This window comes from Dicentrarchus labrax, unplaced genomic scaffold, assembly GCF_905237075.1.
Source record: "Dicentrarchus labrax unplaced genomic scaffold, dlabrax2021, whole genome shotgun sequence".
Taxonomy (NCBI): domain Eukaryota; kingdom Metazoa; phylum Chordata; class Actinopteri; family Moronidae; genus Dicentrarchus; species Dicentrarchus labrax.
In genome coordinates this window covers 12,563,134-12,579,180 of record NW_026136701.1, presented here as the reverse complement: position 1 = coordinate 12,579,180, position 16,047 = coordinate 12,563,134, and the positions used below count along the sequence as shown (strand labels likewise).

The 16,047-nt window shown below is 41.6% G+C and overlaps 1 protein-coding gene across 27 annotated transcripts in view; it reads left to right on the top strand.

Annotated features, from left to right (window-relative positions):
- Positions 1-16,047, top strand: part of LOC127367077 (muscleblind-like protein 1) — a 47,591-nt gene that overhangs the window by 22,754 nt on the left and 8,790 nt on the right. For 19 of the 27 annotated variants that reach the window (XM_051406649.1, XM_051406624.1, XM_051406614.1 and 16 more), the window contains 3 exons: positions 13,196-13,411; positions 13,605-13,826; positions 15,403-15,642. In XM_051406649.1, the coding sequence (XP_051262609.1) occupies positions 13,196-13,411; positions 13,605-13,826; positions 15,403-15,642 (678 nt within the window). The remainder of the gene's footprint in view (positions 1-13,195; positions 13,412-13,604; positions 13,827-15,402; positions 15,643-16,047) is intronic. The other 8 variants (XM_051406791.1, XM_051406734.1, XM_051406753.1 and 5 more) reach the window with 1 other exon arrangement.

The following is a 16,047-nucleotide window of genomic DNA, read 5'->3' as shown; positions in this document are numbered from 1 at the left end:
TGTGAGTGCGTGTGCGATTGTCAAACTTAGAAAGGATAAATTAAATCTTTTCTTGCTTGTTACATTTTAAAGGTCCAGCGTGTAACATTTAGGAGCATGTATGACTGATTAATATGCATAACTATGTTTTCACTAGTTTAAAATCCCCTGAAAATAAGAATTGTTGTGTTACCTTAGAATGAGCCTATTATATACTGCTAGATGCCACTAAATCCTAGACCTTTAATTCCTATTTTTATAATTGTGGCCATTATTTCTATTAGTTGCTATTGATTTACAGTTATACCTCCACATAAAATCGTAAATAATCTGGCTAAATTGTTGGCTTGTTTTCAACCTGTAATCTAACCTAATTGCCTGAATGCTCATTTGTTACCCTGTCAGCCTTTGTTGAAATTATGTTACCACATCTCAGAAATAAATTGGATGAAGTGGTGGCCAAAACTACAAAAATAACTCCCAAACTGTAAGAAACTGTAAGAAGCAGCAATGTAACAATTACCAAAAACATGAAAAACAAATGTTTTCCTGACTATCTGGACATCATGGATCTCGATACATATGTTTAAATTGTCATTCACGCTAAAGTAAAGGTCAGCTGCTGGAAAGGGGTAGCTGGCAGATATATGGAAGCCTTTTGAAGGAACCGAGGGGCCTATTTTAGTAGTTTGGACTCATTTTCCACTAGGACTTGTGCATTAAGGGAGATGGGTGATACTTTTTTTAACTCTTCGCCCCATTTTTTCCACTGGTAATGAAAAACAGAGCAGGTCTCTAAAAAACCCACAGTGGAAACAGCAGAATAGAGAGAGAGAGAGCAAAAGAGGATAGAGGAAATCAGAAACAAAGGCTGTTGATTCGTTAGCGGCATGTAAACACCAGAAGATATGACCTAAAATGCACATATAGACACAGGAACATTCACCACAGTGTTAAGGGTTTCCTTTAACATAGAACCACAAACCCACACACTGAAAAATCACACGTCCTACTTCACTTTCACAAAGGTTGAGTGCCTCAAATAGGACAAATTCTCAATTTAGTTGTGTTGCATGAAGTCACATTGCTCCCCATTACTCGTCTTGCAACCCCTACACACACACACACACACACACACACACACACACACACACACTGCACCCTCTTGGACACATGTGCACACACTTTCTGCCCATGAGAGAGGATCGGCCTTCTTCTTGAGAGGTGTATAATTAGAACAGGTCTCACATGATCACCAGTGCATAGCTGAGCAGGTCACACCCAAACCCAGTCATATCCCCCAACAGCCTCCCTCTCTCTCTCTGTCTCTTTCTCTCTCTCTCTCTCTCTCTCTCTCTCTCTCTCTCTCTCTCTCTCTCTCTGGCCTCCTTTTCACATGGTGCACGCACACATAGAAAAATACATATAAATGCACATACAGACATACCCTCACACATACAAAAAAACATGTGTCCAGCACTTAACCACACTTGTAGAGTCTATGCTGATGGAATTAGAGTAGGGAATGTGTTTGTACCAGAAATAGCAAGAAGAGTTAAATCGCAACTTTTCATGGGAACATGTTCATGGCTGTAATGTGGATAATATACCCTCAAGCAAGGATATCAGTCAGAACCAAGGTTTTCATCTAGAATTAAAACGTAAGTTGTGGTGTGTGTGTGTGTGTGTGTGTGTGTGTGTGTGTGTGTGTGTGTGTGTGTGTGTGTGTGTGTGTGTGTGTGTGTGTGTGTGTGTGTGTGTGTGTGTGTGTGTGTGTGTTCATGCACTTATAATATACATCCATGCGTGGGTGTTCACTGGCCTTAGACTTGGCCTTAACCTCGGAGCGCAGCCCTTTCTGTTGCCTGTGTATCTGCTTGGTGCAACACAGACAGCTCAGCTATGTCGAAGCAGGGGTAAATATTTGGAGAAGGATAATGGCTGCTAGAACTCCCTGATTTCAAGTCAGCTTTGTAACTTTGTCTATAAATGATTAACTACTGAGAGGACAGGTTAAGTAAGATATGCTGATTCTAAATCTGTATGAATGATTCAAATTTGCAGCTAAATATTTAGATCTGCTCTAATATAAATGCAATAGACTAACTTGATGAGACAGGTGGACAAGTGTGATGCAGCATGTGCTCCTTCTGACAAAAATACAAGGAGGGGAGTTTTTAAACGTACAGGATATGTCGAGGAAGTAACCTAATTTGAACCTTCGGTAGTTAATGCTTCACTAAAGCATTCTAATCAGGTTGGAGTATAATAGTCAGCTCAGGTTGCAGAAGCAAGTGAGCTAATGCCTCATTAGCTTACAGTAGAATTAGTCTGAAAAAATATAGGTTACTCTACAATAAATGAACTGTAACATTACAGCTGCACCCCGCCCACACAGAGGTAAACTGCCAGTTTATTTCAAGTACTGTACCATCCCACTTTTATTAGATGCAAGCCTATTCTAGTCCACTTCTCCTTCGCCCATTTGGCTTTCCTCTGTTACTTGTTTTTCATTCTCCTTTTACTTGATTTCCCGCTCAGTCTGGTTTTGGCCTCATTTACTTCAGGCCACACCCATCCCTGGACAGGATGGTTCACATTACACCCTCATTACACCCTGGTAGATCCCCCCCCCACCCCAAACACAAACACACACACACACATACATATACTCACATACATAAACTTATGTGGTGTGACAAAAGCAAGACTGGCTGCAACCTTGTGTGAACCCAAGAGCAGCAGCAGGTCCTTGTTTACCCCCTAACACTGCTGCCCATGTCATAAAAAAGGAGTGGTAACCGTTTACCATGGAGAACAGTTTGAATACACACTCACAGACACACACACACACACACACACACACACACACACACACACACACACACACACACACTTGAACACAGCATAGACCTTGTACTTTGTCTACCTGCCAGCCTGACACACCCACTGTCATCATGTCTGAGTTCTCAGAAAAGAGACCAAGTGTGAGTGCGTGCACGTGTGTGTGTGTGTGTGTGTGTTGTTTCTGTATTAGTAGTGCTGTTCTAGCGGGTTTCTTTGTGTTACCACACTGTTCTGAGCCAAGATTACATTCCTGCAGAGCAGAGGGCGGGTAAATACCTCTTATTTATCTCTCTCTGTGTGTCTCTCTCTCTCTCTCTCTTTCACTGTCTGTGTCTCTATCTGTCTTTGCTCTAATTGTGCTGACCATATTTTGACAGCATGTTTATATTCAGTGGTTAGATGGAACAGTTAGGTTAAACACACACACACACATACACTGAGAGGTGGTTGGCCAGACAGACATGTGGGGTAAATATTAGCTGCGTTGCTAGTCGACAGTGTTTTTTTCTCTGGGCAGTAAAATCATCACGTCATGCTCTCTCTCTTTGTAGGCATATGGTTATGAGTTCAGGAGGCTAATGTGTATTTGACACTGCTGTTGCACACTGCACAGTACATTAAAAGACACGGTGCACACGGCCACATACAGGCAACAGTTGCCATTTCTGTGGCCAGTGATGAACTAATAAAAACCTGAGCAAAAATAGCACAATTAGGTTTAAGAGTTTCATTTTGCTTAGAATAGTTTTATTTTGATTGTAGTTTAAAGCTTTTTAAATTCCTATGCTGTTAGCATGTAAGCATGTCTTTTGGTTGTACAGTCTTCTTGGTGCTGCAACACATATTAAACATTGACACAAATAAACCTGAGAGGCAATGATCTGGCATGTTAAATGCATTAAATCTACAATATTTGACACAAACAGATCGAACTTACTCCTTAATAGATCTGTGCCACTTTTCATCTGCCCAATAGCCGCAGATGGGCATGTGATGCTTACATCCCTTGCTTCACTGACTTCTTGCCTAACATTACAAGCCCAGAGAAAAGGTTGAGAAGAAAAGCACCAATAGGGCACCTGTGCGCCGCGTTACAATGTCAGAATCTGATTGAGACAAGTGTGCTTTCAAAATGAAGGTTTCATCACGCCTGTGATCAGAAATGATTTCAGTAGTGTGCTAATTTCCAGTCAGCGTCCTGCAGTGAAGCTATAATTCAGAGAGAGACTGTTTCCTAGATCCATATGGGTTTCTCTCCTCTGCAGCCGACGCGTGGTATATCCATCCTAATTGGATTTTTAATGGGATATCTGCGGGTGCATCCACAATGAAAATTTCACTCCTTTAAATTAACAAGGCTAGGATTCAGTCATCCATAGGATTCAGCTTTTACTATAAGAGAGCAGTTAATATCACAGTGCCATCCATTTGGCTGTGCTCAGGTCTTCTCTGTAGCTGACTGAAGCGAGTAGGTTTCACAAGATAAGAGATTAGTCACATTACTGGGGCTTTTATTTTTGTAAGTGGGATCTTTTACGTCTCTGTCTGGTGTTGATGGTGTTTATTATTAAGTCTTTCTCACTTTCATGCTAGAGAGATTTTGTGGTTGGACCGGGCTTATCCAGGCCTACACACACACACACGCTGACACACACACACACACACACACACACACACACACACACACACACACACACATACACAGAGACATTCTTTGGTCTGCTAATTCCATGGTGTGTACATCCTTGTCAGATCAGTGTGGCTGTGCGTCTTCTCTGTGAGCTTATGTGACGGAAGATCAGCAACAACAGCCTGTCTTTTCTTCTCAGTGTCAGCCGTCCCTGTCCCTCTATCACACTGGGCCCTTTTATAACACTACTGATACAATGATTACTTCTCTCGCTCATCCTCTCTCTCTCTCTCTCTCTCTCTCTCTCTCTCTCTCTCTCTCTCTCTCTCTCTCTCTGTCTGTCTTTAACATACAGACATACTATAAAACCTCACATAGCCTGAGGGTTTGTTTGCTTCACCAATTAACAAATATTGACAAATCAAAGCCAAGATTGCAAGGTTACATAGTCTTAAACTCAGATAATCACATACCTTTCTAAGAAGTATTGGTGATGTTTGCATTGGTGGATTTATGTCAAGGAGTTTATTGGATGCAAGTGTTTATTGGTTAAAATGTCTAGATTTCCAAGCAACTTTTAAAGACATAAAATTATATCAGAGCAAGCAAATTTTACACTAACTGATAATGTAGAGATCATGTGTTACTTTTCATAAAAGCTTCATACATAGCATGACATAACATTAAACAGGATTAGGTATGATTTTTTTAAATGCTTGTGACGTTATGGTTGGCTCCATAAAGCTGCAGACATAAGCATGAAGACATTTCTGTCTTCAGCACTCTTAACTGTTTACAGCTTTCAGTTATACCAAATACATCAGGCTGAATTAGATTTAAAAAAAAACATGTACAAGAAGATGCACTGCAATGTATGCACGGCATGATAAATGTAGCCATTTACATCTCAAATCTAGATCTAAATGTATTTCCATTTGGTGAAATGGCACCGCTATAATAAAATGGAGGATTTGAATATTTCAATCATCATATAGCTTCTTTTCCTAATCACTATACCTCCATCTCTAACTTTCTGTTTCTCTCTCTGTCTTCTCAACTTTTTCATACTTATTTGCTGACAGTCACATATTCAGCTCTGCCATTATCCTCCCATTAGACAGGTGAGCGAGGAGCTTGAGGGCACAGCTACTCACTTAGACTCAACTCTCTCAACACCCTTTCACTCTGCCCCTCCCTCTCGCCAGCTGTTAGGTCCATCAGTCAAGTTTACCCTTCCCCTTATCTCTATGTTGATGCCAAAATGTGAAGGAGAAGCTACACAGTCAGATGCCCGCTGGTAGCGGTTGCGAAAGGCACAAGAATGAGAGGCAGCAGGGAAAAACATAGTTGATGGCTGTCCATCTGTTTTCTCTCGCTCAATTGCTTTCCCTCAGTCAATCTTGTTTTTTTAAAAGTGCATTCCTTCTCAGAATCACAGTGTCTGGGCCTGTCAAACCCATATCAATGGTCTTAATTACTTTCTCCTTTTCTCTGATTCAGTGTCCCTGACCGTCAATGCTCTTTGTAGGACAGTGAAAAAACTGTATCATGAAACTCCATGAACCCTAACCTTAAAATTGCTTAAAAACGTACCATTTTTTAAAAAGTTTTTTGAAGCGACATTGAGCTTAAACTCTGAGAAGCAGTAAACATCAACATGCTCACCAAGGATGTCTACATTTTGGCTAGTCAGGAATCATCATGTGTCCTTGTTTTTTGACCTGAAATAGTGGCACCACCTGAGGTCCAATTAGGCCTGATTTGCTTTGTTTGACACAGACTGTTGGAGTCTCTGTTTGTATTGCACTGCTCAGTCTACATTGTCTATTACTGATACCGCCACCAGGTACATAATAGCCTATATCATAGTGACTATAAGCATTACTTGCACCGCTTTCTTCAATAATAATAATTACAATTTATCTGAGTAAAGATGCTACTCTCAGTTTAGTTTTATGGGACTATGTATCTATTGAAAACTGCAAGTAAATGTATGTAGTTAAGAAACTTGCAATTTTCTTTTATAGAATAGAAAATAACTAAATAGAATCGTTCCACTTGGTGATTTTTCCTGTCTTATTATAAGACATCAACACCTGTGCAGAATTTGTGAAACAAATTGAATCATCTCACTCCGCCCTCAGAATTAATGTGAGGCAAAATTGCTTCTTAAAACGTCAATAAGAGGGAGAGAGAGAGAGAGAGAGAGAGAGAGACAAAGGGTGAAAGCATCCTGCTTGTGCTAGTGCCAAGTCCGAAGGAGATAATCGCACGTAGAAACAGGATTAGGCCAGTTGACAGTGGGATTAGAGCTGTGGATAGGATTACAGTCTGTGAGATCAGATTAGCATAATGCATGCCAGATTAAATCTGTTAATGCAAACCAAATGAATCATCTGCGCTGGTGGTTATTACTTGGCCATTTATGGAAGAGACTTTTTCTGTGTGTTTCTACAATCTAGGTGTCACAAAACTGAGATGAAACCTGCGCAGATAATGGTGGTAGTGGTGAGGGTTAGATAGGGAGAACAGACAGCCAGGATCAAAGAAAGGTATATAAAAGAGAAAAGGAGTAGTGGCATACCTCTAAACTTTTTTTTAGCTTTTGAAGTTTTTGGATGCATTGCAAAGCTGCCACTCTGAAGAGGTAGAAACAAGGATGTAGTCTGCATAAAAGAGATGGAAACAGAAAGATGGGCAATGCATGCAGTTCACGTTTTTTATCTTAGTCAAAGGATTTTTCTTTCTGTGTGCCTTTGTTACTTCTGCCTTACATAATCACTTTCCCTTCTTTTTCCCTTTCTTTTTATTGGCCTGTGATTTTTTTTTTTACTGCTATTCAGGACTGTTATGGTAGCCTAATCCTCACCTCAAAGCGTGTATCTTTAAAGATTTTAATAAATAAACCATTAATATATATCCATCTGTATGGTGCAGAATCGTAGAAGTACATCTGGTATTGATGTAGATACTCTTCACTGGGAAATATCTAAAATACCAGAAACAAAGCCTAACCATTAGTATCACATTACTCATCTTTCATATTTCTAAATGGCTCATTAAGATACCTGGCAGGCTGAGAGGCCTACATACAATGAGAAAAGGGCACACCTCAGTCATTTCAGAAAACAACAGGGTCATTATTGACGCCTCGCTGGTGCCTGGACCTTGTGATTTCTACGCAATGACTCTTCTTTCTCTCTCCCGCTTGGAAGCAGAGCGCGAAGATGATTAAATGAGCATTCCCGGGCCGCCTCACGTACTCGCACTGCGAGTACTGGATGGCTTTCATGAAGTGCTGCTACTCAAATCGATACCTGCGTGATTGCTCTGTTATTACTGATAATGAAAAGTATGGAACTAACCTTGTTAGACCTTACAGGAGAAGCAGCAGCACTGCACCGAGCAGAGACTCTAGAGAAAAACTGGGATAAATAAAATCAGATGAAAGTGTGTTTGTGTGAAGAGAGATAGAGAGAGATAGCAAGAGGGGGAGAGGAGGGGGAGGGCATGTCAGGAGAAAAACAGAGAGGTCTAAGTTTGGATTCAGGGCTCCTGTGTACGTGACATCTGACCTGAGGCATTTCTGAGAACCAACACTCAAAGTGTGAATAACTCATTGCTGTGTGTGTCTGTCTGTCTGTCTGTTCAGGTTTGTGTGGCTTCTACTGTGTCTAATGCATATGTGTGTTAATGTCTGAGCATCAACTGACACTAACGTCATCTCCAGTTTTCAGAATATGTCTTTAAATTACTTTGTAAGACTTCCACTCACATTTTCCGTCCACACGAACACGTTGTATGTATCTGGCTAACCTTACTGCTCTCTGTGTGGTCTGTGTTGTAGCTCTATTCCAGCCTATAATCCTTTTCTCTCTGTCGTTGTTTGGTGAGGGTTGTAATGCGTCACCAGGGGCATATTGTAACTATTATCATAGATTAACACTCCCTCCCTCCTCCATATCTCCATAAGCTCTGCTGGTCACATCAGCTCCCTGACCACTAAGCTGTTCACCATGGATCACCGTGTACATTGAGTCCCAGCAGGGAGATACAGACGTAACCACAAGGGTACAAATGTGTGTTCACGGTCTGAAATCAGATTGCAAACCACAGCCAGAAATAACGCTGTTTAGATCACTTGTGTCTTCTTCATGCACCTCAAAAACTTTACTGCTAATTTTATGCTGGATTAGGTGGCTAAAAACAAAAAGAAAATCAATTGTACTTTACTATAAAAGGGTACTATTGATTGTGAACTGCTGATTGCTTTTTTGGTAGCAAGATAAAACCATACCACCACGTCTGAATATCCTCCATTTTTGGTCTGCTATATTGACAGTAATTTGCATGCTACTTTACTGGCTGTCAGGAAATTCCAGTTTGCATGTCATGTAAGATGAGCAGCTCATAGTCCGTATATTGACAGAGCTGATATGTTTTATATTTCATGCCATATTTGAGTGCACAGTAGACAAAGAGACCAACCACTGGGCCCGGCCCTTTGAGTCTCCGCTGCTCTCCAGCAAAACAAAGCTTCATTCACAGCGTGTGTGAGGAGAAAGGGCTTTCATCTCTGTGTATGTTTAGACAGAAGTCACTGGAACGCAGTGCAGAGAACAGTGAAGCGTCACACCAGAACCCACTGAGTCTCACACCATAACATCACACCACAACACCGGAGCATCACAGATGAGAAAGGAAAGTAGATTTAAAAAAAAGATTAACATTAGGTTATGCAAGTTTTTCAATTCCTGAGAATATCAGTAAAGTTTTTTTTTTTTTTTTTTTTCCATTTAGTGCTTTATAAACCAACAGTATTGAGGGGTTACCAAGTAAAAACGTTTGGGAGCCACTGGTTTACTGGATTTATTCTACCCGACCCCTTAAGTACAAGCCTGCTTTTCTTCACCTTTCCACTGTGTCACTCTTTCTCTCTCACATACACATGCACGTTAATACATCTTGCTACATGCTTCATCTCTTCTCCTCAAAAGGATGGGATGCAGCCCCACCCAGCATTCTTTACACATTGGTTCATTGTTTGTTTAAATCCCACACAGTCACAAAGCAGGGTGTGTGTCGACGGGTGAGAGACGAAGAGTTAGAAGAGAGAGCGATCAGGGTGGGACGTGTTATTACAACTTATCATCAATCAGACTGCACGGTAGCCAGTGGGATTACTGTTCCCTGTTTGGCCTGGAGTGTGGCAAGACTGATCTCACCACAAGAAAGTTCATGTTGTGTAGCAGGAGCATGTTGAGAAAAACAAGGCTGACTTTGGTGTAGAGTTGGCAATATGACAACATAATATCTTACTGCATTATAAAAGAAACTGAGCACAGTAATAATTTTGCTACATCATTAACATCACATCTAAAGTGAGATTTTAAACAATTTATTTATTTAGTAATCTGTCGTACTGCAGTTTAAATCAGTCAGCATTTGCTTCTACATATTAGTCACATTTTGTCATGTTGGAATTGTGCTGCTCGATAGACTAATATGGACATTTTTGGTGTAATATGCTTGCTGTACCACTTAAGCCAGCTGCTCTGAAACACACCAAAAACTGAGAACCTGAAGTGGAAAAACATTCCTGAACTGGATCAAGTTGATGAATCATTTAGAAGCTGTCCGGTTCATTGTTTTCATAATTTATGGCATAAGCACAGAGCAGTGACAAATCAGTTTTTTTCACTAATCACATTCTCATCAGGTATTTTCCAAGATAAATGTGATTTGAAGCCTTAATGGGCCTCCATAGTACATCCAATTTTTATTTGCATAATTACCATTAAATTGTGTTGGTATAATGAGATAATGCAATTCTCTGCTCCAGTTTTGAATTCCTTAATAGAGACAAAAGAGCCAGTCAGCGATAAGAAATGTTAAAGATGATATCTTTCTCGTTCATTTGCAGGGAGAATAAGCTTTTTTTTTATGATGGTTGTATTAGCAGCACAGACACACACAAAAAAAGGCCAGGAAACAGTACAGAGAAGGGCGGTGATTGGATGCACTCCACTCTTGGAATAGTTGTGGCTTCAGGGTCAGTTGTATCTGCAGTATTTTTCTTTGCTGAGTTCCTGTATCTACCAGCGATGGCGAAGATTTCAGGAATCACTGTGTTGTTAGAGCAGGAGTGTCTGGCTGCTCTGTTGCCGTGGACACCGTCTCTAGCTGCTCCTCAAGGCCGCTGATGTCACAATAACAGCCACACACATGATGTGAAATGGGCGAAGTCTACCTCATCCTCCTCCTCCTCCTCCTCCTCCTCTCTGTCTGCTTCTCCATTTCTCTCTTTCTCCTCGTTGCGTGTGATGATCCACACTAATCACTTCTTCTGCAAGTTCTAAAATTTCCCTGACGCAGCCTCGCTCTCGCTATAGAGCCACTATGACTCTCACTCTCTCTCTCTCTCTCTCTCTCTCTCTCTCTCTCTCTCTCTCCACCCATGCAGCCTGACGTTTCCTCTCCTGGGACCTAAGTTTTAATTCAAAATGGCTGCCAGTGTTGGTTGATGGCTTTTTTTCTTTGCATGATTCGACAGAATGGCACATGTAGGTAGCTAAAGTCAAAGCCACATTCTCAAACATTACCCTCCCACCTTAACACACACCTACATGTACACTGCCACAGTTGTGAATCCAGGGGTCGACAGACAGGGTCATATGGGGTGAACGCAACATGATCCTCCGTGCCTTTGCAACCCCCCTCTGCACACACACACACACACACACACACACACACACACACACAACACACACACACACACGCACTCAAACTCACGTAACACAAACACACACCTTTCCACACACTCTCACCCTGCCCTTGCTGCATGCCATTGTCACTCTCTGGATGAGTGTTATTAGAACCTGCTTTCAGCTCCTCTTGTCTTACACACATGCACAACACACTTGCCCAGTTTCCGCACAAACACCTCTCAGTGTTGTCAGTGTTAGAATTCTTCTGAATGCCAGCTTAGCTTATGTACACACTTCTCCTCTTTATGGAAAGTTATGCTTCTCTTGAATTTTCCTGTAATCAGTCAACACTGCCCTAAAAATGTCCTTTTTATGATATACCAAAAACTATGACAAATTCCTTATCTTATTTGATTCTCTGAAGAAAAAAAAAAAGTTTATTACGCAGTGTCTTCATGTGTTTGTCACCTTGGGCTTTACTATATGAACATTTTATAGTCTTTCAGTGCAACATTTTTGAAAATATAAAACTAGAATATAGATATATGAACACAGCTCACTGACAAACTCTTCATCCATGTTCTACTGCAGAAGGAAAGATAACAGGGACCCAGAATAGAGGAGACATTGCTGTAATCCCACTCCATGCATTCTGTGTGCACCTGAATTGTGGAACACAGTCTGAAATCATTTTTAAAAGGATATCCACTGAGAACTTGAGATAGCAACTTCAGAAAAGTGGACAAAACAAAATATCTTAAAAAGTCCCTTCTGCCATTTAAGTGTCCCCCTCTCTACTCCTTTTCCCCCTCCCCTCTTCCCTCGCACCTGTCTGGTGCTCCAGTGTCAGTGAAAGTGAAGGAGTTGGGAAAGGGGAATGAAGTCATGACAGGGTATAGAGATGAATCCCAGTGGGGACAGCTCTGTCAGCGAGAGAAAGTGCAAGCTGCCACAGTCAGCTCAGCTGTGCCACAGAGCTGAAAGTAAATACACGTCTTTCCTAAACTCTGGACGTGTTTGTGTGTGCGTTTGGCGCGGTGCGTATCTGCCACCTGTTATACGAACATGACCCTCGACGCGCGTGCACCAATGTGTATGCATTCTTGCTTTCATGAGAATGTGCGTGTGTGTGTGTCAGACATCTTCTTCTCCAGACTAAATGTATAATTGGATACTCAGAGCAGGCAGCAAAAAAGGGGTCCCTGTCTTAGATAATGATTGAAAGACTTTAAAGTGTGACTGCTGATATAATATATATGGATCATATGAGGACAGTATTTATAGCGTTAGTTGGACATGTAGCTAAGCTGGACATCATGAGCTCCTGGGGCTAGCACACACACACACACACACACACACACACACACACACACACACACACACACATACACACACACGTAGACATGTCCCCTGTCCCTGCTGGGACTGACAGAAATAGCAAGTTGTTAACAATTAGTGCTAGACTCATCCCAGACCTATGTCAGTTTGAGTGTCAGTGACATTGTGTTAGCCATAAACAAGATAATATGATTTCAGGGCATATAAGCCCGCTCTTCAAGAACACACATTCATCCACTCCAGCATTTACACCATTTTGGATGTAATAATGTTGCTTGTAAAAAAAAAAAATCTGCTTATTTTACAGCATATTTACATGGGATTCTGTGATTTGTAGATGTTCAGTATACTACTTTAATAAGTGCACTGAGGGATGACAGACTGATGAAGTACCATAAGATCGCAACATCTAGCTAGTGGCTCTGTGAGATGGTGCTTTAAGCTTAATGCTAACATCCTTGCAACATGCTCTCAATGACATGCTGATGTTTAGCAAGTATGCTGACTGTATTCATCATCTCAGTTCACAATGCTAGCACGCTAACATTAAGGTAGTCCCAGAGAAACTTTACCCTCCTTGTTGTTTACATATACTTCTCCATAAACTGTACGGATAACTTATTTCTAATATGAATGCAGCCTAAACCACAGTAAAAGTGTCATTGTGACTTATTGTTCCATTTTGTCACTTCAGGGCCGTTGTTCCAGGGAGAACTGCAAGTATCTGCACCCTCCTCCCCACCTAAAGACCCAGCTTGAGATCAATGGCAGGAACAACCTGATCCAGCAGAAGAACATGGCCATGCTGGCCCAGCAGATGCAGCTCGCCAATGCCATGATGCCTGGCACGCAGCTACCACCTATGGTGAGAGGACACACACGTATGAACACACCACAGCTACTGCCAACGGTGAGACCACATACATGTAAAAGCTCACACATATACAGCTCCACCGCTGTCTGCGTGGCTCTCTCAGTCTTTTGATCTGTCTTTCCGTCAGTTCCTGTCTTCTACCATACGAAAAGCTCACACTTTGTGGTTTATTTGTACATTTTATCCACAGTCATTTCACCCCTCTGCTTTTTATTTTGCTCTCGTCCAGCCCATGTTCTCCATGACGCCAGGCCTGGCCACCAACGCCAGCGCAGCAGCAGCTGCAGCCGCGGCCTTTAATCCCTACCTGAGCCCAGTGTCACCAGGCCTGATGCCCCAGGAGATCATGCCCAGCACCCCTGTCCTCATGGCCTCCAGCCCCACTGTCAGCCAAGTCCCCAACGCTGCCGCTGCTGCAGCCCAGAAACTGCTGAGAACAGATAGACTTGAGGTAACACACAGACTGATGAATAGAACCTGGTTTTCTCAACATTTTGTTTTGGGGCATGGATGCATCATGTTACGTAGAATCAGCCCACTCCTCCCAAAGAGTTCCAGGAAAACTCAAATAAACTGTACTCTATGATGTGTATCTTTCTTAGTGGCTGTGAAACCTCCCAGAATGAAAATGACCCTGTAAAGGAGACAAGTGTTGTTAACAAGCGATTTAACAAGCATACGAATAACGGCACCCTTTATTGGTCTTGTATAAACTGTTTCTGAAACTCAATTGTAACATTAATGGCAGGTACCATTATGCTAAGTAGAAGCAAATCCAAAGAAAATAAAACCATCAGAGGTTCATAAACTGTAATATTTAATCAGCTTATGAAGTGGAGTGCATTCGAAGAGTTGCTTTGTAATTACGAGTTGTTTATTTTTTTGATGAACCCACTCCCACTTAATCTTCTTCGTCTAATCCCAGCACACTTTGTGCTTCTGTACAGTACGCTTCACAAAACGTCATTAGACAAGCACCAAAGATTAGCCTGAACTTGCTGAATGTTTATTTGAGTGGAAAGAGCAGTAATGATTTCCCTAGTACCAGTTATAGTATAGCAACAGCAAAGGAACACGTTCTTTATAGTCAAGACAAACTGAGAACTCAAAGCATAACATTTGTTGTGGCTGCATTGCATTGTGGTCTATTGAGACTGCTGTCAGCAGAGAAATTATTGCTCCTTCATCCGTTGGTGGTTTGAAGAAGAAAGATTCCTTTACTCTCTAATTCTGAGGGACCTTAATCTTAATATCGCTTTTCCTCAAAGTATCTTTGATGTTGTCTACAAAACAAAAATCACAAAACCACACAATAGGCCCAGAAATGCAACGTCATCACAAAACCATTTTGTGCATCAAGTACAATGTTCATGTAGTAGGAGGGGGTTTCCTCTTTTAAATCAAAAAGTGACGTATAAATGTTACCTTTTTTGTCCTTACGGAGCACACATTAAGTTTAACCACACACTCCTGACACACTTTGAACAGAAAAGCATAGTCGATAGCAAATAAGTAATGCCCATGTGTTCATGATACCCTCTAATCTAAAAGAAGGTGCTGCCCTCTGGTGTCTCACATATAGACTTCGTCTGAGATTCACACTCCCAACAAACACACCACAGTTCAGCATAAAGAAAAGCTTTATCGTAAGATTCTAGGTTTATTGTGTTAAACTAAAAGCTTCAGCACAGCCTGGAACTTCCTCAGAGCAATATGTATTCAGGAACTCTTTATCTAACAGTTCTATTTAAACAGGAAGTACACCACACAGCAAGAGGAATATTATCTTGCAGTGCATTTCAATCTACGTTTTGGACTGCAGGTCTCATACATGTTTAAGTTTAATAGATGTTTGTAATATACACCCTCTATAATAAGTAAAAGCTTGATGAGTCATGCTTGATATATTCTGCATAAAGACACAAAGCAGGACATGTTCCACGTAGAACTACTATATTCTAGTGCTGTGCTGAATTATGAAGTAACTCCAAGTCTTTTCATGTCACTTCCTCTCATCTTGTTTCAAGGTGTGTCGGGAATATCAGAGAGGCAACTGCTCTCGGGGGGAGAACGACTGCCGCTTTGCCCACCCCGCAGACAGCACCATGATCGACACCAACGACAACACCGTCACCGTGTGCATGGACTACATCAAGGGTCGGTGCTCCCGAGAAAAGTGCAAGTACTTCCATCCGCCGGCCCATCTGCAGGCCAAAATTAAGGCTGCCCAGCACCAGGTGAACCAGGCCACAGCCGCCGCGGCCATGGTGAGCAGTCTGTACAAGCGTGGTCACACTCATTCACACCCACACAACAGGCTAAGGAGCAATTTTGAGGAAGTTCTTACATTTCAGGGCTACTATAAATTCAGTTAGCCAGTAGGAAATACAGTATGTTCTGTGGCTCATACTCTCATTCATGTTTGAAAGTGTCTCACCTTCCTGGTTGGTATTATGTTCAGTTCTGCTTTTGCTAGGTCAAATTAAAGGTCTGCAAGTTGGTTTGGGTAAATAAAATGCTGTGAACTGGATGAAATGAAGAAGGATCAGACAACGGTACATTACTTTGTGCAATTAGATTTTTTTTCCCTGTCAATCTTTAAAAAAAAAAAGATTGTCTTGTTCCTTGTTCATCTCATCCCAGACCACAGGCAGAGAGTCCGTTCCTCTCTC